The sequence below is a fragment of the Emys orbicularis genome, chromosome 1 (genome assembly GCF_028017835.1).
Source record: "Emys orbicularis isolate rEmyOrb1 chromosome 1, rEmyOrb1.hap1, whole genome shotgun sequence".
Taxonomy (NCBI): domain Eukaryota; kingdom Metazoa; phylum Chordata; order Testudines; family Emydidae; genus Emys; species Emys orbicularis.
This window is the reverse complement of record NC_088683.1, coordinates 171,639,233-171,664,468: the sequence shown is the minus strand read 5'-3', so window position 1 is coordinate 171,664,468 and position 25,236 is coordinate 171,639,233. Positions and strand designations below refer to the sequence as shown.

Below are 25,236 nucleotides of genomic sequence, written 5' to 3'. Positions count from 1 at the left end.
GGCCCGGGCGCGGCCTATCACATGTTTGCGATGATGGAGGATCTGCTGGAGAAGCTGAAGCTGCTGAACTACGAGGAGGAGGCGCTGCGGCGCCACCACCTGCGGCCCCTGTCCAGGTAACCCGCTGACCCGGCCGGTGACCTCTGGCCCCGCTGCCGGCTCGCGCCCTATGACCTGGGACCGTTCTCACCCGTGACGGGCAGGGGCTGCGTAGAAGATTCCCCCGCCCCACCCCCACACAGGGGCAGGGGACGGCGCCCCGGGAGCGGGGCCCCTGGGATTGAAGGGGCTGCCCCCAGCCCCGGGGATCACAGCTCAGCACTGGGACGGGCTATGCTCTCCCGGGGGCAGGGGACTGGTTGTCTCTCACCCTCCTCTCCGCGCTGGGCACGGGGGCAGCTGGGCCTGACCGCACCACAGTCTGGGTGCCTGGGGCACGGGGATGTACGGTAGGGTTGCCATGTTTAAACAGTGAAAAAAGAGGACACTCCACGGGGGCCCGCCCCCGCCCCAACTCTGCCCCGCCCCCATTCCAACCTCTTCCCCAAAGTCCTTGCCCCAACTCCGCCCCCTCCCCTGAGCACTCTGTATTCCCTCTCCTGCCCCCGGGCTCCAGCTGCTGCTGCGCTGGGGATTGCTTCGGCCCCCGCCGCGGTGGAGAGCGGAGGGAGCCGGGAAAGTTGGAGCCTGGGGAGGAGGCGGCGGCTGCGCGCTCGGATGCCGCCGTCTCCAGGCCCCGGCAGATCGGCGGAGTTGTTCGTTTTGGCTTTGCTGCAGCCACTCGCACTCGGGGTCCTCTTACCATGCCTCCCTATTTTCCCGGACATGTTCGGCTTTTTGGAAATTCCTCCTGGACAGGGATTTGAGGACCAAAAAGTCGGACACATCCAGGAAAATCCGGACGTATGGTAACCCTAATGTACGGGGGCCTCTTGACAGCAGCCCACCCCCCCCACACACACACATATCCCTGGTGAGGGTAGGGGTGGTTTGCTGCTCGCTTCTTGGACGGGAGTGGGGGTTTGTCGTGGACCAGGACCCTGTTGTCCCTGGCCCTGTACAGCCTAGGAAAAGAAAGATGGTCCCTTTCCCAAAGCATGAGGTGGGAGAGAACGGGTTCAGATGGGAAGGGGCGCACAAGGGAAGGGTAAGATATTTGTTAGCAGGATTGGCACTGGTCGCAGTACACAGGCTGCCTAGTTATGCCCTGGTCTACGCTACAAACTTAAGTTGGTAGAACTACATCGCTCAGCGGTGTGGAAAATCTACACCTCTGAGCAACGTAGTTATACCAATCTAGCTATCCTTTCCCGTTGTCATAGGTAGCATCTTCACGATCTTTTACAGAGCTGCAGCACTGTAAAGCTATGCTACGTGATGGACCTTAGGGTGGCACAGCTCTACTGTTGCAGCTGTGCTACTGTAAGGTCTCCTGTGTAGTTGCTCTGTGTCAGCAGGAGAGAGCTCTCCCCCGGGCATAATTAAACCACCCCCGGACGAGCGGTGATAGCTGTGTCTCCCGCCGACTCAGCGCTGTCCACACTGGCACTTTTGTCAGTCGGGGTGTGGTTTTTTTACATACCTGACCGACAAAAGTTTTACCAACAAAAGTGCTACTGTAGACATAGCCTAAGTGTAGACAAGCCCTAACTCTTGTCAACTTTATTAACTTCCCCAAAGTCTTTTTTTTTTTAAGTTTGTGTCGGTTTTTAAAAATAAGTATTATGAGATATTCAGGTTTCATCTGCTTTGGATAACTGTACAGAGACTGGAGAACTAGTGAAATTATTACTCATACTGTATTAGTGCCCAAAGGCTCCCAATGGGATCAGGACCCTATACTGTTGTGTGAAGTACTTGCACCTAAGAGGATGTGCCAGTTCCTGCCCTGAAGCGTTTAAAATCTAAGGTCTCAGTCTTACAGCTTGTTGTACATTGGCAGACTGCAGTGTTGTCAACTTTGATGATTTTGTCACAAGTCCCATGAAAATTGATGTGTTCCTTAAAGCCCCAGCTTTGGAGTCATAGAAATATATGAGATTCTCCATTTCTTTTATATTTATATTTATATTTATATTTATATTTATATTTATATTTATATTTATATTTATATTTATATTTTTATATATATATATATATATATATATATATATATATATATATATATATATATATATATATATATATATATATACACAAAATCTAGCCCTTATAGTTCAGGCATAAAGTATGAAAATGTGATCCTAGTGCATCCCAAACATTCAACACACAGAAGGTAAATAAAAACTCTGTGTGTTTGTTTTGTTTTGGTTTTAAATCTTATTATTTTTAATGCAGTTTTGTGACTTCAGTGCCTCACATTGCAGTGGTGTGCACATCTCATACTTCTGTAGCCCTGTCCACATTTGTGGTGCATTGACTTTTGTTTGAATCTTGAGCCTCTGGTGTGCATCCAGGGTTCTTTGTGCCTTGCTAGCTGGAGCTGCTCAAAAGCTCTCTGTTCATGGGGTATTGTGGGAGAACTTGTCTGTCCATCCTTTGGCCTTGTGTGGATGTGTTCTCAGCCCACCAGCTAAGATATTTCCAGGTCTGCATGTTCCCAGCTTTGTCCATTCCACCCAGAGACAGTCCCAGGGTCCAGCAATGGTGGAAGAACTTTTTCTGCTCATAGCTTCACTGTTGTTGCAGGACACACAAGGTCATTGAGACTAGTGGACAGTTCAGTGATGGTGTCTGTCCTTTTGAAGGTGGTGGCAGCAGTTCTTAAAGGAGGGTACAGCCATGGCACCTGCAGCACATTGGACACACTTGATGCTTGCTACCATAGCTGAGGATTCCCCCTATGTAGACTCTTGCTTCTGGAGCAGGGCCACAAGCCCAGACTGGTGGAATCACATTGTCATGCAGACCTGGGATGACTGTCAGTGGCTCCAGAACCTTTACATGAAGAACTAGACCTTCATGGAGCTGTGTGAGAAGCTTTCCCTGACCTTCCAGTGCCAGGATATGCATATGAGTGAGGCCATATCATTGAAGAAATGGGTAGCTATTGTCATCTAGAAGCTGGCTACTCCACAATGCTACAAGTCTGTGGCTAACCAGTTTGGTGTTGGCAGTTTGTTTGTGTGGATTGTGGTTATAAAAATAGCCATACTGGCTCAGACCAATGGTCCATCTAGCCCAATATCCTGTCTTCTGACAGTGGATGGTGTCAGATGCGTCAGAGGGAATGAACAGAACAGGGCAATTATCAAGTGATCCAGTCCCAGCTTCTAGCAGTTGGAGGTTTAGCGACACCCAGAGCATGGCGTTGTGTCCCTGACTGTCTTGTCTAATAACCATTGATGGACCTGTCCTCCATGAACTTACTTAATTTTTTTTTTTAACCCAGTTGTACTTTTGGCCATCACAACATCCCCGGGCAACGAGTTCCACAGGTTGGTGTGTGTTGTATAAAGAAGTACTTCCTTATGTTTGTTTTAAACATGTTGCCTGTTAATTTCATTGAGTAATCCCTGGTTCTTGTGTTGTGTGAATATGGAAATTACACTTTCCTATTCATTTTCTCCATACCATTCATAGTTGTGAGGTGATTGATTACACCCACCAGCTTTGGGTTAATCACAGCCCTAATGTTCCTGAAATAATTGCTGGCTTTGAGGGAATGGGCTTCCCAAACTGTGCTGGGGCCATTGATGGTAGTCATATGCCCATAGTTTGTTATTTGCAAGGAGCAAGAGAATGTTAGCCACAAAGGGCACTACTTCCTAGTTATACAGGCCTTGGTCAACCACAGGTGCAGATTCATGAACACCAGCAAGGGGTCTACTGGCAAGGTGCATTATGCCAAAGTGCTGAGGGACCTGGTGTTTACCTTTTTGGACAAGCATGCACTAGTCCCTCCAAGTGATAGGGTGTCTGTGCCCACTAATTTTAGGGGATCCTGCTTATACCCTTTCCTGACATGACTCATTAAACTGTACCATGACTTCAGAAGGCCTGGCAAAAGAAGGTTCAGTTTCAGGCTTAGTGATTGTAGGATGAGGATGGAGTGCACATTTGGCAGACTCGGGAAAGACTGGGCTGCCTTCCCAGTGTTGCCAATATGATTGTGATTAATCGCGCGATTAAACAATAATAGAATAACATTTATTTAAATATTTTTGGATGTCTTCTACATTTTTAAATATATTGATTTCAATTACAACAGAATACAAAGTGCACAGTGCTCCCTTTATATTTTTGATTACAAATATTTGCACTGTAAAAAAACAAAATAGTATTTTTCAGTTCACCTAAGTACAGTAGTGCCATGATTCCACCGCCTCCCTAGGTAACCCATTCCAGTGCTTGACCACCCTCCTAGTGAAAAAGTTTTTCCTAATATCCAACCTAAACCTCCCCCACTGCAACTTGAGACCATTACTCCTTGTTCTGTCATCTGGTACCACTGAGAACAGTCTAGATCCATCCTTTTTGGAACCCCCTTTCAGGTAGTTGAAAGCAGCTATCAAATCCCCCCTCATTCTTCTCTTCTGCAGACTAAACAATCCCAGTTCCCTCAGCCTCTCCTCATAACTCATGTGCTCCAGCCCCCTAATCATTTTTGTTGCCCTCCGCTGGACTCTTTCCAATTTTTCCACATCCTTCTTATAGTGTGGGGCCCAAAACTGGACACAGTACTCCAGGTGAGGCCTCACCAATGTCGAATAGAGGGGAATGATCACATCCCTCGATCTGCTGGCAGTGCCCCTAATTATACAGCCCAAAATGCCGTTAGCCTTCTTGGCAACAAGGGCACACTGTTGACTCATATCCAGCTTCTCGTCCACTGTAACCCCCAAATGTCTAATATTTCATCTAATGAGGTTTCCTGCTAAATGTAAGGAAGTCTTTTTAAGAAATGTAAGATTTGAAAATTATGTATTTGTTTAGTATTCTCCTATGTGGGTTTATATTTAAATTTGGAATTAATTCTTTCCTGACTTTTTTTTTTTTTATAATTAAGATTAACAAGCCTTTGATACTGATCTCTTTTTTTGCGTATTGTTTTTCTATAGATTTATTATGAATTTTTTTCATGTGGCCACTCGTGAGAATTTAAACTAATTATTTTTATACCGCATTTTTTTCCTTTGGTAGATTTCTAACGTTTCACTATCAGTCGAATTAATGTTATTCTGTGTACAATTTGTTGGCAGAAACATTTTGCATAGACCCTTGCAAGGTGATCACTTGATGGTGATGTCTTTGGAATAATAGGGCCAGATTCTGAATTCACAGAAGTCAGTGGGAAGAGAATTGAGCCCACTGTATTTTAAGGGTCTGAGAGTGATGTAGAAGAGTTATTTGGGGTTTTATAAAAAGTAAGAGGCTAGCTCAATTCAGAGTAATTGAAACTGCATGAGCCCAATTGAAACTACTTGAGCAAGCTGGAGAGGGAGGACCAAGCTCTGTTTGGTTCCATAGGGGGCTCCAAAAACAACTTACAAATTATTACATCATTAAAACATACTTGTTGGTTGCTCATTCAGTCAAGGCAGGAAACGTGAACTGCATGTAAAACCTGTAGTCTTAGGGTATGTCTACACTACGAGAGTAGTTCGATTTTACTTAAATCGAATATGTGGAATCGATATTACAAAGTCGAACGTGTGTGTCCACACTAAGGACAGTAATTCGACTTTGTTAGTCCACACTAACGGGGCAAGCGTCGACATTGGAAGCGATGCACTGTGGGCAGCTATCCCACAGTTCCCGCAGTCCCCGCTGCCCATTGGAATTCTGGGTTGAGCCGCCAATGCCTTCTGGGTAAAAAAATGTGTCGAGGGTGCTTTTGGGTAACTGTCGTCATCCAACCGTCACTCCCGCCCTCCCTCCCTGAAAGCGCCGGCGGGAAATCAGTTCGTGCACTTTTCTGGTCAGTGACAGCGCGGACGCCACAGCACTGCAAGCATGGAGCCCGCTGCGACCATCGCTGCAGTTATGGCCGTTGTCAACACCTCGCACCTTATCATCCACCTTTCCCAGAGGCAGATGCTGAGAAATCGGGCGAGGAGGCTACGGCAGCGCGGTGAGGACCTGAAGTCTGAGAGTGGCACAGACCTGTCAGAAAGCACGGTACCCTGCGCCGAGGACATCATGGTGGCAATGGGTCATGTTGATGTTGTGGAACGGCGATTCTGGGCCCGGGAAACAAGCACGGACTGGTGGGACCGCATAGTGCTGCAGGTCTGGGATGAATCACAGTGGCTGCGAAACTTTCGCATGCGGAAGGGGACTTTCCTGGAACTTTGTGAGTTGCTGTCCCCTGCCCTGAAGCGCAATGACACCCGGATGCGAGCAGCCCTGAGTGTCCAGAAGCGAGTGGCCATAGCCCTCTGGAAGCTTGCAACGCCAGACAGCTACCGGTCAGTCGCGAACCACTTTGGCGTGGGCAAATCTACCGTGGGGGTTGTTGTGATGCAAGTAGCCAACGCAATCGTTGAGCTACTGCTCTCAAAGGTAGTGACCCTGGGAAACGCGCAGGTCATCATAGATGGCTTCGCCGCGATGGGATTCCCAAACTGCGGTGGGGCTATAGATGGAACTCACATCCCTATCCTGGGACCGGACCACCAGGCCAGCCAGTACATTAACCGAAAGGGCTACTTTTCAATGGTGCTGCAAGCACTGGTGGACCATAGGGGACGTTTTACAAACATCAACGTCGGATGGCCGGGCAAGGTTCATGACGCTCGTGTTTTCAGGAACTCTGGTCTGTTTAGACGGCTGCAGGAAGGTATTTACTTCCCGGACCACAAAATAACTCTTGGGGATGTGGAGATGCCTATAGTCATCCTCGGGGACCCAGCCTACCCGCTAATGCCCTGGCTCATGAAGCCCTATACTGGTGCCCTGGACACTGAAAAAGAACTCTTCAACTACCGGCTGAGCAAGTGCAGAATGGTGGTGGAGTGTGCTTTTGGCCGTCTCAAGGGGAGATGGAGAAGCTTACTGACTCGCTGTGATCTCAGCGAAACCAATATCCCCATTGTTATTGCAGCTTGCTGTGTGCTCCACAATCTGTGTGAGAGCAAGGGGGAGACCTTTATGGCGGGGTGGGAGGTTGCGGCAAATAGCCTGGCTGCTGATTACGCCCAGCCAGACAGCCGGGCGATTAGAAGAGCCCAGCGGGACGCGCTGTGCATCCAGGAGGCTTTGAAAGCTAGGTTCCTGAGTGAGCAGGGAAACTTGTGACTATTAAGTTTGTGTACAGAGAAGCTGAACCTGCCCCCGTTTCTTTACCAAGTAAATATTCACTATCCTCTCCAGTTACATACCCCGTTCCCCCCCTTCCAACACACGTTTAAAAATAAAATCACTTGAATTTTGTTAATGAACACCGTTTTCTTTATTACTGTTTTCTCGGGAAAGTGTTGAACCTGGGACGCAGACTGTGGTGGGGAGCGGGTGTAGTGTAGTGATGCAAAGGACGCTTCTAAACTCCAGGAATGACAGGCTCCGCAGTGGTGGACTGGTTGTTTCAACGGAGCCTGCCACCCCTCCTGTTCGGGACTCTGTGTGTGGGGGCTATGTGACTTTGTGGCAGGGGGAGGACGGTTACAGATCCCCTGCTGCGTGGCTCTGTGATCCAGGATAAGGACCGCTGCATAAGATCTCTAACCGCCCTCCCCCGCCACAAAGTCACATACCCCCCCCCCCCCCCCCCCCCCAGAACATGAAAACCACCTCCCAGACTGACCAGGGTAACTAGTGACTGCAATGTGTGTGTGCCCTGCTGCTGAACCTGCCCCCGCCTCTGTACCCTGGTAAAGGTGACTGTCCTGTCCAATTACCAACCCCCTTCCCCCCCTTCAGACAGACTCTCCTCTAAAAGAACATGATGGAAACAGTAATTAACAGAAATGTATTTTTTATTAGCAACTACACATGAAACTGGGGGATGAAACTTGGACGGGGGCTTGGGTGAGGCGGGAAGGAAAGGACTTCTCAAATTTTGGGGAATGAGAGCCTTCTGGTACTTGAGCAGTCTGCAGGGGTGGAGTGAGAGTTTTCACGGACTCTGCCGCCCCTCCTTGGGACTTTGGGTGAGGGGGGTATGGGACTTGGTGGCGGGGGAGGGCGGTTACAGATATACTGCAGCGGGGCTCTGTCCTCCTGCCTCCGGTCCTGCAGAACATCCGCAAGGCGCCGGAGCGTGTCCGTTTGCTCCCTCATTAGTCCAAGCAGCGTTTGAGTCGCCTGCTGGTCTTCCTGCCGCCACCTCTTCTCCCGTTCCATGTCTGATTGGTGCATTTGGGACAAGTTCTCCCTCCACTGGGTCTGCTGGGCTGCCTGGGCTCGGGAGCAGCCCATAAGTTCCGAGAACATGTCCTCCCATGTCCTCTTCTTCCTACGCCTAATCTGCGCTAGCCTCTGGGAGTGTGATGCCAGGCTAGGTCGGGAGACAGTCGCAGCTGTGGGATGGGAAAAAGGGAGTGAATTCCTCAGAAAGATAAATTTTTGGGTGAACAAAGAACATAGTCTTTCTCTGTGAACTAGACCATGCACAGCACCTATCACATGCGCACTCAGGACAAGGTTGAATTTTCGGCCTTCGCATTCAGTGCCTGGGGTCTTGCAGTGCAGATCAGAGAAGCGGGGCAGGACACCGGAATTTGTGTAGCAGGCCGACATGGTAAGCCGTAGACTTGTGGCTGCTTAAAACTGTAATAGCAGCACTGGCCTCCTTTCACATTGAAAGCAATGCCAGTCCCTGCTGCCAGCAATCCGGCAAGCATGAACTCTGCCCCGTCCCACCCCCTCGCGGCTGTCCCAGGGAAAGATCCCTGTATGCTGCCCCCTCCCGCCTCCACCGCGTGGCTGTAAGCCGCCGGTTACAGTTCTGTAAAGGAACAGGCAAGCAGTCCCAATACTAACATTCCCCTACCTAATTCAAAGCAGGTCACCATGAGCGACATCACTCTGATGAGGATTTCAGAGACGGAGAAAGAAAGGATGCTTCGGGAAAGCCTGCAAAGACCAGGGCCGTATGCCGCCATACTCTGCAAGGCAATGATTCCCGAGTACTTGCTTGTCTCCTGGTGCGGAAACGTTTCCTACTACGGAGGACCCAATAAGGCCGCTCTCCCAAGGAACCTCATGCAAAGGCTTTCCAATTACCTCCAGGAGAGCTTCGTGGAGATGTCCCTGGAGGATTTCAGCTCTATCCCCGGACATATAGACCGGATTTTACTGTAGCTGCACTGGCAGGGACTAAACAGTAGAGCGGCTAGGGCAGAACAATCATGCTAAACCGGACATTGTTAGATTTTTTTTCAGTAGTTGCACTGCCAAGGACTGAAACGTTAAGTGCCTAGGGCAAACTAATCATGAAAAACCCATTGTTGTTATTGTTAATATTCCTGTTCTGTTAAAAATAAATGTTTAGATGTTTAAAACACTTACTGGCTGATCCTTCCCCTGATTCTGTGTCCGGGTTAACGGCTGGGGACGGTTGGTAGGGGATCTCTGTAAGGGTGATGAAGAGATCCTGGCTGTCGGGGAAATCAGCGTTGTAAGCGCTGTCGATTGCCTCGTCCTCCTCATCTCCTTCCTCATCTTCCCCGTCCGCTAACATGTCCGAGGAAGCGGCCATCGACAATATCCCATCCTCAGAGTCCACGGTCAGTGGTGGGGTAGTGGTGGCGGCCGCAATTAGGATGGAATGCAGTGCCTCGTAGAAACGGGATGTCTGGGGCTGGGATCCGGAGCGTCCGTTTGCCTCTTTGGTCTTCTGGTAGCCTTGTCTCAGCTCCTTGATTTTCACGCGGCACTGCGTTGCATCCCGGCTGTATCCTCTCTCTGCCATGGCTTTAGAGATCTTCTCGTAGATCTTTGCATTCCGTCTTTTCGATCGCAGCTCGGAAAGCACGGACTCATCGCCCCACACAGCGATCAGATCCAAGACTTCCCGATCAGTCCATGCTGGGGCCCTCTTTCTATTCTGAGATTGCATGGCCATCTCTGCTGGAGAGCTCTGCATCGTTGCCAGTGCTGCTGAGCTCGCCACGATGTCCAAACAGGAAATGAGATTCAAACTGCCCAGACAGGAAAAGGAATTCAAATTTTCCCGGGGCTTTTCCTGTGTGGCTGGTCAGAGCATCCGAGCTCGGACTGCTGTCCAGAGCGTCCACAGAGTGGTGCTCTGTGGGATAGCTCCCGGAGCTATTACCGTCGATTTCCATCCACACCTAGCCTAATTCGACATGGCCATGTCGAATTTAGCGCTACTCCCCTCGTTGGGGAGGAGTACAGAAGTCGAATTTAAGAGACCTCAATGTCGAACTAAATAGCTTCGTGGTGTGGACGGGTGCATACTTAATTCGATGTAACGGCGCTAAATTCGACATAAACTCCTAGTGTAGACCAGGCCTTATAGAAATTAGTCTTTCTGTGTGTGTCACATACATGATAGATACCAGTGGCTTGGATGGTCTCGTTTTGTGACCTTATTTATGGTGGAAGCTACTAAAAGTGAATAGCTTATCACAAACTGACTTGTTAAGGAAACTGCTTTCCCATGCTGTTACCCTATAACTGAAGCATCTCAGGTTCAGAGAATCCCATATTTAACTTATTTCCCTTTTCAAACAGGCACTACTTTGCATTGCCCACTAATCCCGGCGAGCAGTTCTACATGTTTTGCACTCTTGCTGCTTGGCTGATTACTAAAGCAGGACATCCCTTTGAACAGCCGCAAGAATATGATGACCCCAACGCAACAATATCAAACATACTCTCAGAGTTGCGATCATTTGTAAGTGTTGAACATATTTTTGTGTTTTCAAAAGTGTGTTAGGTGTGCTTATAAACTTCAGAAATGGTAGTAATTGCTTCTTCAATCTCTATGCTCACAGTTCTGAAGACTTGACAGACTCTTGTTATTTGTAGGTTTCATATCATGAAACTTAACATGAAGCTTATAAAGTCTGGGGCCACTAATTCCCTGTAGTGAACTGCAAAAATGGCTTCATTCTACAGTAAGCTTTCTCTTAACCTTGGCTGCTATTGTCACTCACAAATCTCTGAGTAGTTCATAGATTCCAAGGCCAGAAGAGACTGTTACGATCATCTAGTGAGTCTGATTGCCTGTATAACACAGGTCATAGAACTTCCTCAAAATAATTCCTAGAGCATAACTTTTAGAAAAACCTCCAATCTTGGTTTAACAATTGATGGAGAATCTGCCACGACTCTTGGTAAATTGTTCCAATGGTTAATTGCCCTCACTGTTAAAAATTTATTCCTTTTTTCCGGTCTGAATTTGTCTAGCTTCAGCTTCCAGACACTGGATCTTGTTATACATGTGTTGCTCTCCTCAGGATACCCAGAACTGTAAGCAACTGTGGGTTCAAGCTGGAGCCTGAATGTCTTCACTGCTGTTTTATAGCCCCACAGCCCAAGCCCCTTAAGCCAGAGTCAGCTGACATGGACCAGCCGGGAGTGTTTTATTGCAGTGTAAACGTATCCTGTGTTACCCCTCTGCCACAGCAACTGAGAGCTGTGCTGTTGCTAACCTGTGTCTCAGCTCCCTTTTGACACTCCAGTCTATCTGCCTTGCCAGCAAACCCAGCGAGACTCTGCCAGTCCAAACCTTGCCTTGCAGGTAACACTCAGTGAACCCCAGTTTCTCTGTTCCCCAGAAACATTTCCCTGCAGTTTCCAGTCCCTCACTGTAAACACACAGAAATTATTAAGGTCACTGTCGTCAAAGAGGCAGAGCGGACATCAGCCTAAGTATATTATCAGCGCTATGACCTTTATCCATCAAACTTGTAATCTCATCAAAAAGACACATCAAGTTAGTTTGTACCTAAGTTACCACTAATTTTTAGTTCAATGAGCAGTTCCTCTTTATCGGTCAAGACAAGGTCTGCTACCCATTTGTGCTTATATGTTGCCTGCTTTAACCTGTAAATAACTTTTTCCTACTTAATAAATCCTTAACTAGTTTACTATAGAATTGGCTACCAGTGTTTGTCTTTGGTTGCATGTTGGATGCAACACATTTTGAGTTAGAAATTCCAAGGATGTTCTATTACCTGCACAGCATATGTCACTCAAATTGAAGTTCCCATGATCACGTAGGTTTTTTCCCCCAAGACATTATACACCTCTACCCCGATAGAACGTGACCCAATATAACACGAATTCGGATATAACGCAGTAAAGCAGTGGGGAGCTTTAAAGCACCACTCGAGCCTCGCTGCTTTACCACGTTATATCCAAATTCGTGTGGAGCCCCAGGCCCTTTAAATCGCCACCCGAGCCCCGCTGCTGGAGCTCCAGCAGTGATTTAAAGGGCTCCCCGCAGTGGCTGGAGCACCAGGCCCTTTAAATCACCACCGGGGAAGCGGGTCCAGTCCGGCACGGCATACCGGCTCTTACCAGTACGCTGTACCGGCCCGAACCCGATATAACGCGGTCTCACTTATAAGGCGGTGAGATTTTTTTGGCTCCCGAGGACCTCGTTATATCGGGGTAGAGGTGTAGTTAGCTGCGTAAGAAGGTGGTCATTCTGTTCCCTTGTTTGATTTGGTGTTCTGTAGCAAACACCAACTAATACCCCATCTCATGCTTTATCTGCATTCAGTATCGTTTTCTTCCAAATTATCAGTGACTCGGAAACAGGTAATGCCACTCTTTTTACCTAGAATGCCACTCCCCCTTCCCTTTTGTCCAATCAATCCTTTCTAAATAAATTGTAACTGTCATGCTGTCTGGAGTGGTTCACAGCCGTGAGTGCCATCCTCAGAGCAGACTGTCAAAGCAGGACAGGGACAGCAAACTGATGGTATGCTCTATAATTAGGTTTCACCAACCTAGTAACAAATGTGACCTCCTGGATCACTGTAACCGTCTTACCATGGAGTCACAGACAGCCCCTTGAGCACTCTAGTCTATCTTGCCATCCAGGCGAACTGGACTTAATGATAAATGGTCACTTAGACCAAAACTCACAAAATATTCAGGTTGCTCCCAGTCCCAAGAGACCGATCCCTTACCTCAGTTCAATTTGTACCTTAGATGTCACATCCAAGACAAACACTGGTAGCCAATTCTACAGTAAACTAATTAAGGATTTATTAAGTAGGAAAAAGAGTTATTTACAGCTTAAAGCAGGCAACATATAAGCACAAATGAGTTACAGTCTGTGGTTCCAAAAGGTGACAGAGATGCAATAATCTGTCCACTGAATGTTTTTTAGGGCTAACCCAGGTTGACCCTGGGGGGGGGGGGGGGGGGGGGTGTCTCTGCTTTTTGTTTCTTAGCTCAACCCCTATGAGAGCTCAAACAGCAAAGAGAGATTCAATTTCTCCTTGTCAGGGATTTTTATCCAAACTGATGGAATGAGTTCATGTGTAGGTCTCTCCCTCCTGGAGGGAGTATGGAATGCAATCAACAAAGTCTCTGTCCTTTGATGCTACATGATACGTCATGTGCCTTCAATGGGCCATGGATGAGCACTTTACCTTAATCAGTGCTCCTTTTCCTGTTTGGTGAGTTACACAATTATAGAGGTTTATGGTGCAAATACTCAAGATAACTTTATACCATGGGACATAGAGATTATAAGTGATATATGCATCCTACCAGCATTTCATGAAGTCTAAATACTAAACACATCCTTAGCAATTTAACACCTAATATCTATTTTAGTAATGCCAACACACAGGAAAGCAAGACTGGTTGCCAGCTATGCATCTGTAACTGTTCAGTGAGGCCTGGGGCCATGGCACAAGCTGGCACCTGGTCTGCCAGCATCACCATAACCATTGATTTTAACATTGCAATCATGTGAATCATTGCACCAGGTTTCAGTAATACCATCTAGATTAAATTTATGATAATTAAATGAGTGATTCCAATTGCTCTTATTTGTTACCTACGCTCCTAGCATTGGTGTATAGGCAATTCAGGAATTTTTTATCTTCATGTTCTTTGGTTCCTTGAAAAATTTTGTTTTCAACCTCTCTCTTTGTGCGAAGTGAGTGTTTATATTTTCCCTCTTTTTAAACTTCACCTTTTGTTTTTAGTTTTACGCCCTCCTGACTACACTAGACAGTTTGTCCCTCAGGAGATTAGCCAATCTTCTAAGGGGAGAGAGGGCTAAGTTTGGATGGCCTCCACCTCAGTAGAAGAGAAAGCAGTGTTCCACGAAAATAGTTGAGTTTAGCATTCTGTAAAATGGGTTAAATCAGACGTACTTTTTCCATTGCCACAATAGATACATGGGAAATACACTGCTATATAGACACTGAAGATTTTTCTCTTAAACCCTTGTACAAATGTTAATGTTCCTACTCCTGTTGAAATCAATGGTAAAATTCCCATTGATGTAAGTGATTCAGAATTAGGCTCATACTTTGGAGTTCTTTCTTCTTCTATTAAGGAATAAAAGTCAGACACAAACTGCTCTGTTGACAGGAACTATTGGGAAATGTTTTTCCAACAAAGAAATTAAGAGTTAAAATTGAATTAAAAGAAAGAACTGATGAGGATAGATATTCCATGGACAGCAACTAGAGGAGGGTTGCAACCAGAGAATACTCCACAACCAATAGCTATTCAAAACCTATTGGAAAAAGCGAAACTATATAATGAATACTCTATTTTAAAATGTTTAAAGTGCCATCCTATGGAAGCGTCTAATAATGGAGCATCTCCTTGGAATGGTAAGGATGCTCTTCCATAAACAAAATAGCAACTTATGCAACTGTTCCTTCTCTAGGACAGTAATAAACAGAAAAATTATAAACAAGAACATGAGCAAACTGTATGCTGGTGAGAACCTGCTGCTTCTCCTCCCATGCCCTATTTTCTACTCCGTTTTTTCCTTGCCTGTTTTTCATTTACCCCTACCTGCCGCCTTGCCCATTCAGCTGCCTTGCAGATCTTGATTCTCCAAAACCATTGTTGCCCTCTCAAAGATACTCCCAGGACTCCCAACTCTCATTAGCTATTGATTTCTCCCTCCCCATATGGCTGCAGATTTTTTCCCCAAGGATGCATGTGTGTGGGGGGAGGGGGTCACTTGAGGGGTACCTTCTGTGCCATTCTGTTAGGAACTTCCACAACTTATGAAAGAAACTATCAATGTTCTCCCTAAAATTGGAAACAACCTTACCTTATGCAGCTCTTACAGGCCCATGTATCACTGCTGAATCATAGCTAGTATTTTTGCTAAAATATTTATGTCATCTGATTGCAGTCCATGCTCTCAGTTTATGTAAACCCAGATCAAACTGGACTCATTAGGATAAACAAATGTCAGATGCTATTCATGAGTCCTTGGAATAATCCGTAATTCCAGATCAAAACAAGATCCCCCATTTGTTTTGTTATCACTTGACAGAGAGAGAGAGAGCTTTTGAAACGGAAAGTTACACTCTATTATAAGCCCTGTCCTGTATGGAAGATGGCCCCCCAGTTCTTTAAATGGATAAATGCTCTTTACCCAAGCCCAAAAGGAGCTGTGTGAGTTAATAGGACTAAATCTCCCCTGTTTGAATTACACAGAGGGCCTAAGCAAGGGTGTCCATTGTGTTCTTTACTTTTTGCACTGGCCATAGAGCTGATTAAACAGGAGATAGGAACAATAATCTATCACAGGAATAGAATTTGAAGGAACACATCAGCAAATAAAGCTATTTTCTGATGATATGTAATTATTTTTACCTAACCCAAACATTTCCCTAAAACTAGTATTTAAAGAAATCCATGACTTTGGGAAAGTGTTTAGACTGAAAGGAAATTGTCACATCTGAAATGCTATCTATCTATATATTTGCCAGACTCTGAAGTCCTTCCAGAAAATATTTGGGTACAAATGGGCAACAAATTCTATAAAATACATGGGAATTCAAATCTCAAACAACCTAGAGCACTATGATTTAAATGTCAAACCACTATTTCAGCAAATAAAGATCTGCAGTGCTCAGGGAAGTATGCAGTTTCTTGTTTGGGAAAAATAAACTCAATCAAAATGAATATTTTGCCAAAGATTGATTTCTTGTTTCAAGATTACAGAAATATAAAGGATGTTGGTCTTTTCTTATTCCATATAAATACTAAGAGTGAGTGCAGATACTTTGTACAAATTCATTGAACAGAGTAGCCTAGCTGTTCCAAATACTCTCTGGTGTCAAGCCACCCATCTCAAAGCAGTAGTGCATTGGGGATGCTCAAACTCAGCCAAACACAGGATCTTTATGGAACAAGAAAATTGTAGCAGTGTAAATATTGCTAGACTACGACAGATTATTAATAATAATAATAATAAATTCTCTCAATTCAGAAATAGCAACAGTTATTCTATGGGTTTGGGATAGAATTATAAATAATTTTTTCCCCTCACCAATGACACCCATTGCAAATATCCAGATCTTGAACCAGAGAGTTTTAAAGAATGGGGGAGCCATCAACTACATATGGTTGGCCAGCTATTCAGCAAAGAAACTTTTCTAATTTATTTAGAGATCAAAACTAACTTTAACCAACTTACTCTCCCATGGTATCACTACTTTCAAGTGTGGCATTATATGTCCCAACTTTCTAGAAAAACTGTCATATACAGAAAGCTAACTTGAATAGAAGTGATGGAGTCAGGCCAATTAGGAAACATAAAAATAACTATTTTACATCAGTCTTTGCAGACCACTTTCCTAACAAAAACATGTCCATATATATGATGTTGGGAAATGACCTGGACAGACAAATTACCCCAGACGAATGAGAGCTGAGCTGGGAAAGAGGGCTATCATTCTCACTCTGTAGCATGATAAAAGAAATTTTCTTAAGATACTGTTTGAATGGTACCTCATGCCAGTCAGGTTAAAAATGTATCCCCATTCAATCTTTTTATCTATATTGGAGAAAGCGTGGTGAAAGAGATTTTAAGTCCAGTCATTAGAGAGTATTGGGATGTGATTCATAATCAAATATTACAACTTGTTGGATACTTAACCCTCCTGTGGCTTTCTGGTGGAAATGGTCACACAAAAGGGAATGAATTAATTTCTCATCTGCTAGTAACTGCTTGGCTGTTGATAGCCTCTCATTGGAAAAAGAAAAATAGTGCATCCAACTCTAGAGGAATTGTTCAAGAAATATGGAAAAATTAATGCACAAATTATGTACCCATCAAAACAGAGGATACATAGATATTTAGATTTATTCAATACTCCGTGTGTTCATCTGTCAAAAACAAAACCAGCACACCTGGCCAATTTTTTCAATAGACATGCCTCATTTGTTAAATATGTGTAATTAGTGATTTCACATAATTTAATAAAATCACTAGAAACAGTGTGGAGTAGTGTAAATATGCTCACTCTGTAATGTGGTAATACCCTGTTAAATAGAAAGATCTGATGATTATATTACAGAATAATGTTTCTCTAAACAAAAGCACACTTATTATAATTATTGTTTTGTCTCTGATATTTACATGGCAAGGATTTGTAAACCTGTTAAAACTTCCTAATAAATAAATAGTTAAATAAAAGTGGGTAGAAATTTGTAGAAGCACGGTATGCTGTGAACACTTTGTTTGGTATTAGTGTAGAAAATCTGGTTACCTGTCTGAAAGAAAACATTATTAATTGCTGGCCAGTGATCATGTATCTCTTTGTTTTAGGGGAGGTCCGTGGATTTTCCTCCTTCAAAGTTAAAGGCAGGTTATGGAGAGCAAGCATGTTATGTTCTTGATTGTTTAGCTGAAGAAGCCTTGAAACATACTGACTTTAGCTGGAAAAGGTATAGTGTACTTATAAGAATCCCTCTGTATAACTTGTTTTCAAATGAACAAATGCTAATTGTACAGGATGACAAACCTCATGTATATTAATGAAGCCAGAACAAATAAGTGTTAAAGCTTTATTTGTAGTTTCACTAGGTTCAAAAGATTAGTTCAGTCAAGCTTGTAACAGTAGGACAAATTAATTCCTAGTGCACTACCACTCAATTCGGTGGAGTTACACCAGAGCTGAATTTGGACAATTGTGTGGTGTTTTGTTTTTTGTTTTGTCTTTTTTCTCTTCTTTCATTTAACTAGATTAGATTAGCTGGGTTAGTTTAATAGCTCTCGTTTATCTTCCTGTATAGTATTATCTTTTGCTAGTCAAACACTTGGGTAGTGACCTATTGATTGATGTATTGATTGATTGTTATAACGTCTCCATACCTAATTTCTGGCTCTTTCAATGGTAAGTAAGGTGAACTGTAGAGTCTAGATGCAATTAAACAATAAGCTCAATACATATTGTGATCAGAAGGAAAATTTGGGAGAAAGGTGAGTGGAGAGGAATTTCCAAGAAGCGAAATTTTGTTTAAAAACACTTTTAAAAAAATCCTTAGTTTGGTTCTGAAATGGTACAGAGGAAATGAATTTAATGGCTAACATATACTATTTACTATTATGTATCACTTAAACTTTGTCAATAAGACAAAAATTAATCTGTAGTGACTCATGCTTGAATCTTCTAAGGTTAAGTCACAAGTGAAAATGAATCTGAACCTAATCCCTAGGTGTCTTCACAACAGAGAAACTAAGGTTTGGCACAATAATGAATCCATGCATTGAGTTCTAAGGGTATGTCTACACTACAAAATTAAGTCGATTTTATAGACGTCAATTTTTAGAAATCGAATTTATACAGTCAATTGCGTATGTTCACACTAAGCGCATTAAGTCGGCGGAGTGCGTCCTCCCTACCGTGGCTAGCATCGACTTATGGAGCAGTTCACTGTGGGTAGCTATCCCACAGTTCCAGCAGTCTCCGCCGCCCATTGGAATTCTGGGTTAAGCTCCCAATGCCTGATGGGGCAAAAACATTGTTGCGGGTGGTTTTGGGTATATGTCGTCAGTCGCCTCTCCCTCCATGAAAGCAATGGCAGACAATCATTTTGCACCTTTTTTCCTGGGTTACCCATGCAGATGCCATACCACGGCAAGCATGGAGCCCGCTCAGCTCACCGTCACCGCTGCTGTTGTGGACAAGTCTACTGTGGGGGCTGCTGTGATCCAAGTAGCCAATGCAATCATTGACGTTCTGTTATCAAGGGTAGTGACTCTGGGAAATGTGCGGGTCTTTTTAGATTTTAGGTGCATCATATTCCTGTCCTTTGTCGCTGGTGAAGAAGTCTTGCAGGTGTACATTCCAGTCTGGTCGGCGCTGCAACACTCCATAGCACTTCTGTGGTTGACACATGTAACAGATCCAGGGCTCTTGCTCTTTTGCCTTAGCCGAGGTACCTTGCCCTACTCGGACCTCCAAGCATTCGACACAGAAGCACCTGCAGCAGCTGGCATTGCTACACAGCAGCAGCTCCTTGCCTTCACAGCAGACGGTGCAGTGGGACTGCTAACCGTCATCATCCACCGCTTCCGCTGCAACTCTGCTCTCCTGTTCCCCAGCAACGAGCTCGGGGGATCCATACTGGTCCTCCTCGGTGCTGCTGGCAGCAGACGCAGTAGGACTGGTAACCGTCCTCGTCGGACATGTAGCTTGGCCAGGGGTTCTGGGAACGTCTTCCCTGCCCGGCTCCTAGCAACCTCCAGGGCATGGTGTACGGCTCCACCACTTCCCCTGCAACTCTGCTCTCCTGCTCCCCGCGATGAGCTCGGGGGATCCGTTCATGAAGCCTGGACAGTAGTAAGGAGCAGTTCAACTACAGGCTGAGCAAGTGCAGAATGGTGGTAGAATGTGCCTTTGGACGTTTAAAAGCTCGCTGGCGCTGTTGGTCAGACCTCAGCGCAACCAACATTCCCATTGTTATTGCTGCTTGCTGTGTGCTCCATAATATCTGTGAGAGTAAGGGGGAGACGTTTATGGCAGGGTGGGAGGTTGAGGCAAATCGCCTGGCGTCCGATTTTGAGCAGCCAGACACCAGGGCAATTAGAAGAGCACAGCAAGGCGCGCTGCGCATCAGAGAGGCTTTGAAAACCAGTTTCATGACTGGCCAGGCTTCAGTGTGACAGTTGTGTGTGTTTCTCCTTGATGCAAACCCACCCCCTTTGTTGATTTTAATACCCTGTAAGCCAACCACCCTCCCCCCTTCAAAATAAAGTAACTATTGTTTTGAAACCATGCGTTCTTTCTTTATTAATTTTTAAAAAAAATGAGATGATGGACGAGGTAGCCCAGGTAGGCTGCGGGAGGAGGGAAGGACAAGGCCACGTTGCTTATTGTAGCCACACTAAAAATCAAACTGTTTGAATGACAGCCTTCTGTTGCTTGGGCCATCCGCTGGAGTGCGGTTTTTTTCGCCTTCTAATCTGCGATAACCTCAGGGGTGGAGATGATAGGGAGAGCGTAGAAACATTCTACGCTCTGCTATTCTGGGGGGACTGCATGGTCACCTGTGTTGCTGAGTTCGCCACGCTGACCAAACAGGAAATGAAATTCAAAAGTTCCCGGGGCTTTTCCTGTGTACCTGGCTAGTGCATCGGAGTTCAAAGTGCTGTCCAGAGCGGTCACAATGGAGCACTCTGGGATAGCTCCCGGAGACCAATACCGTCGATTTGCATCCGCTCTACCCCAAATTTGACCCAGCAAAGTCGATTTCAGCGCTACTCCCCTTGCCGGGGAGGAGTACAGAAGTCGATTTTAAGAGCCCTTTAGGTCGACAGAACGGGGTTGGGTGTGTGGACGCATTCATTTTTAAATCGACCTAACGCGGCTAAATTCGACCTAATCCTGTAGTGTAGACCAGGCCTAAGCCTAGACTACTGAAATTTTTTCAGGTCAAGTCTGTATGTGTTGTGTCTATGTAAATTCCTCATCACTGTGCTTCATTATACCTGGGCATAGTCAGCATCCATAACTCTCTCCTAAGAATTTTGTTTGCTTATAGTTGTTCTTGAGAAGTACATTTATTGTGTGGTTTGAAAGCTGTAATGTTCTATGAATGTGTATGTTATTTCAGACCAGCATACCCAACAGAGGAGCTAGAAGAAGAAGCAATAACAGAAGATGATGCAGAATTGACACTTAATAAACTGGAGGAAGAAATTGAGGTAGGTCCATATGATTTTTTTCCAGTTATACTTATCAACGGTGAGCCTTTTCTTTTTGTTCTAGTGTTCTTTATTTTATTGTCTTGTTGTTGTCCATGCTCTCATCCTTTTTTTTTTTCATAGACTTTCCTGTGTTGTCAGCTCCTCTTTACTTCCTCTTGTTCTCATTTTAATTTAATTTAATTTAATTTAGAGCATAGTGCTCTAGACTGTAAACCTTACAGGGCAGAGCATCTGTCTTTATCAGCATGTACAGGTATTGTAAAGCATCATAGACATTTATAGTGGAATAGAAATAACTACATTATTTCCTATGGGACTGAATCCCGAGGTGCTTTGTTTCTGTTGAGGCAAACTCTTATTGATGTTAATTGGAGTTTTTGTTTGAGCAAGGACTTCAGGATCTGGTTTATTGCTTAAAAAGTCACACACCACTTCACAAATGCAGGGCCCAGTCCTACAACCCTTATTTACACAAATAGTCTAGAAACCTAAACGGAAATTGCGGAGCAAGATATGTTTCCTGAATGAAGCATTTGCAACCTGAGTCCAATCCAATTCCAAAGGAAGTCTTTCCACAGACTTGAATTATTATTAGTACTCCTGTAAGAAAAACAGTGTATACAGAGGTAGACCTTATACAATTTAATTATTTCTGTTGTAAATGGGTTCTACGCTCATTTGCTTTGGTGTTTCTTTTTCTGTTAATCTGTAAAATTCCTATTGCCTAATTCCTAAATATAAAGATTATTGTAGGCTGCATTGTTAACCAAAAAATTATGACACCTGGACTTAAGATGTACAAATGTGTATTTAATTTCTGCTGATGGATGGATGGATGTTGAGTGGCTGTTTGGTTGCTAAAGGTCTTTTTCACTCAGATATTTTTATAGGACTTGAGTCTAATTTTCCATAAACTGGTGGCATGACATCATCACAGGATCTTTTTATCTGGATGAGGTCATGTCAGCATCTTCAAAAGTGGCCTCCATTCTGTGTTTTTGATTTTCTGGGTGTCATGGATATGCAGTCTCTGTGGCATGCAAACATTGAATATTTTTTTTAATTTCTGGCTTAAACAGTACTTTTCCCAAATATGATGCTAGCTAAACATGACCTAACTCAAACATGAGTTAGCCTGGCACCTGATTTGTTGAAAGGCATTGGAGGAAGGTGTGGCCAGGCTGAGTAAGTGCAATTCACAAGCCAAAAGAATTAAGGGTAAAGTAAAGAACCCTCCCCTGTTGGGTCAGCAAACCACCTGAGGGAAGACTTATGTTCCTGAGACCTAAGGCCAGGCAGTCTAGGGAGAGGAAGTCAAGACATTGACTAATGTGCTATGTAAGCCTTTTGACCCGTCTCCCTGCCCCCGACAAGGTCCAACTAGTACTGTGTTAGTATCGTCATCTGGCTCTTTGACTGCAGTCCGAGCTCCTATGGCAGAAGAGTCTAGAGGACTGCAATAGTTGAAGAGTTTTCAGACCCCCGTTATCTTGCGTATCACATTTTTCTTTTTTCTTTTGTTTTTATTAGCTGGGAGACATCCCAGCCTTATATTCTTTAATCTTAGGGTGGGAAAGTGTGGTTGTATAGGTGCATGTGTGTATGAGTGAGTACCCATAAAATCTACACAGGGAAGGCACAAGAAAGAAAGTTCCCCAGATTTTAAACAATCCTAAACTTAGCCTCCTAGGTGTTCAGTGAAAGTGTGTTTCGCATCTGAGAAACCGAAGAAACTTAAGCTGTCAGCTGTAAACTGTCAAGAATTGTCAAACTTCCACTCACTAGAGTATTTTGTTGAGGCTGTGTGATCTGTGTTGGGGCGAGGAAAACCACACAGTTGAAATCTAAGGAGGAATCTTATATTTGACTTTGAGGTTGTGGTTTAGAAGACTTTAATCAATAATTTGGTTTCAGTTATAAAATATTCAGCCAGTTCTACATTTTGATTTCATTGCCAATGGTAAAACTCTTTAGTTGGGGTTTTTAGCCAATGGAAAACCACCTCCTTTTTGAATTTATAAGAATTATAAGGAATATTTGTTGTATTCATGTAATGATTTAATTCCAATCCAATATACTTTAACTTTTAATTTAGTTTAGTAGTGTCAATAGTTTAGTTTTAGTGGTATGCTTTCTTCATTTTATGTGTAATAGTTTTAATAAAATTTATAAAACTGGTACTGAATCATATTTCTTTTAATAAGTAATATTCCTTGGGGAATATTAGCTGGTCAATCCTAAAGCCCCAATTTAGCCTTTGGTTCTCACAACTATTATTATTTATATTATGGTAGTGCTCAGTCACAGACCAGACCCTCACTATGTTACATGCTGTACAAATACATGTCAAAAAACCATCCGTGCCTGGCAGAGCTTAAAGGTAACTGGATTGTGCCCAAGGACCAAATTTTGCACTGGTGTGAAGTGTAGATTTAGTCATTTACACCAATACTAATCTGATCCTTGGAGTAGATCTGCCTTGTGTGTGTTAATGTAATATACTATGTCACTTGTTGTGCTGAATGGAATGTAACTTCCATTTGACAAACGAATTGAGGCTGTGATTTTTCAAGAGTCTTGGGAACTGGACACCTAGCTCCCTTATTTTCCCTTTAAAATCCCATCTTAAATCTAACTTCTGTAAAAGAAACATGCTACCCAAAGATGCTGCATGTCCTCATCAATTTCAATAAACACAAGCTGTACTTTCAAAAACTACATGTTATTTTACAAAAACTTGAAAAGTATTATTTGTTCTGCTTTAGTTCAGGAAAAGCTGAGGTATTTGAAGAAAAATAATGCAGTATTTACTAATGAAATGTTTTGCAACTTTTCTTTTAAGGAAGAAGAGACAGACAATGAAGAGAACTTTATTGATCTGAATGTTCTAAAGGCACAAACCTATAGATCAGTAAGTTATTACCTATTAGCACCCTGATAAAATATAGCAGATCTTTACATCTTAAACCATAACTTACTTACTTTGGTTTTACAATTTGTTATGAGTAAAGGCTGTCACTTGATTTTTGTCAGTATTAATATAGTCTAAATATCAAAAACATACTAACTATAGAGGACCAGCTTATTTTAAAAGACTCAAATACATCAGGTTTCTAAACTTCAGAATCTCTCAAAGTTACACGAATCTTGAAGAATCAACTTCCAAGAACTTAAATAGCACCTTGTTTCTATGTACATATTTTTTTTAATTGGATCCAAAATAGTTTCATGTCTGTTATCTTACTGGTAATACATTATTCATTCATTTTAATACTTAATAAAATCAGATAAGATGTTTTAAATCCTAGTACTTAAAGGTACAAAGAAACAACAATAAATCATGAAATAATATAAATCAAATTGTTGTAAATTTTCCTAAGCATGAATATTTCTCCCTGTTCTGAATGCCTTAAGCCATTGTAACTTTATCACCTAGCAATTGTTTTCTTTTGAAATTTAGAAACCTTGAAATGTTTGTTTAGGATATGAATGAATCCACAAAACAAGAAGAGATTTTAGAGTCCACAACAGATGCAGCAGAGTGGAACCTGGAAGTGGAACGTGTTCTTCCACAACTGAAAGTTACAATCAGAACTGACAATAAGGTGTGTAAGAGCATGTGTATGCTTTGGTATAAATGAATTGAATAAGCAGTTTATGATGAATATCTGCCATTTTTATATATCCCAGTCTTTAAACAACACTGAATAGTTTACAGTGAGATGTTCCAAAACTACCAGTAACTTGCTGTCCCCTGCAAGAGATCTGAGAGAGACTTATTTATATTAATGTTTTTCTAATATTTTACAGTAATTTCTACTGTACTGATATCAGAGCATTTCAGTCATTTGCTAATGTATAATTGAATTCCAGTGGAAACTTTTTAAAACATGGAAAACACTTTTCAGGTTGAACCTTTAATTTGGCTTCTAATAAAAGGTTTTATTGGGACAATTACAGAAATACAGCAAACACATGGATTACTGTTGGATGGTACTTTTGTGTCAGCCACATGAGAGGCGTAGATTCTAGTTCCAGCTCTGCTACAAACTTTTCTAAGTTTGGGCCACCTCTGTCTGGTCCTCAGCCCATTTATTAAATGGCCAAGGGGAGCATGGTATCTGTCTCTTACTGTAGGGGAATGAAGCTTTGCTAAATGTGAGCTGTGA

The 25,236-nt window shown here is 43.6% G+C and overlaps 1 protein-coding gene across 1 annotated transcript in view; it reads left to right on the top strand.

Moving 5' to 3' along the window:
* The window catches only part of IFT57 (intraflagellar transport 57), a 36,087-nt gene continuing 10,851 nt past the window's right edge, over positions 1-25,236 (top strand). Inside the window, exons 1-6 of the mRNA XM_065412739.1 lie at positions 1-116; positions 10,639-10,801; positions 17,684-17,802; positions 20,974-21,064; positions 23,910-23,978; positions 24,550-24,672. Coding sequence (XP_065268811.1) covers positions 22-116; positions 10,639-10,801; positions 17,684-17,802; positions 20,974-21,064; positions 23,910-23,978; positions 24,550-24,672 — 660 coding nt within the window. The 5' untranslated portion in view covers positions 1-21. The remainder of the gene's footprint in view (positions 117-10,638; positions 10,802-17,683; positions 17,803-20,973; positions 21,065-23,909; positions 23,979-24,549; positions 24,673-25,236) is intronic.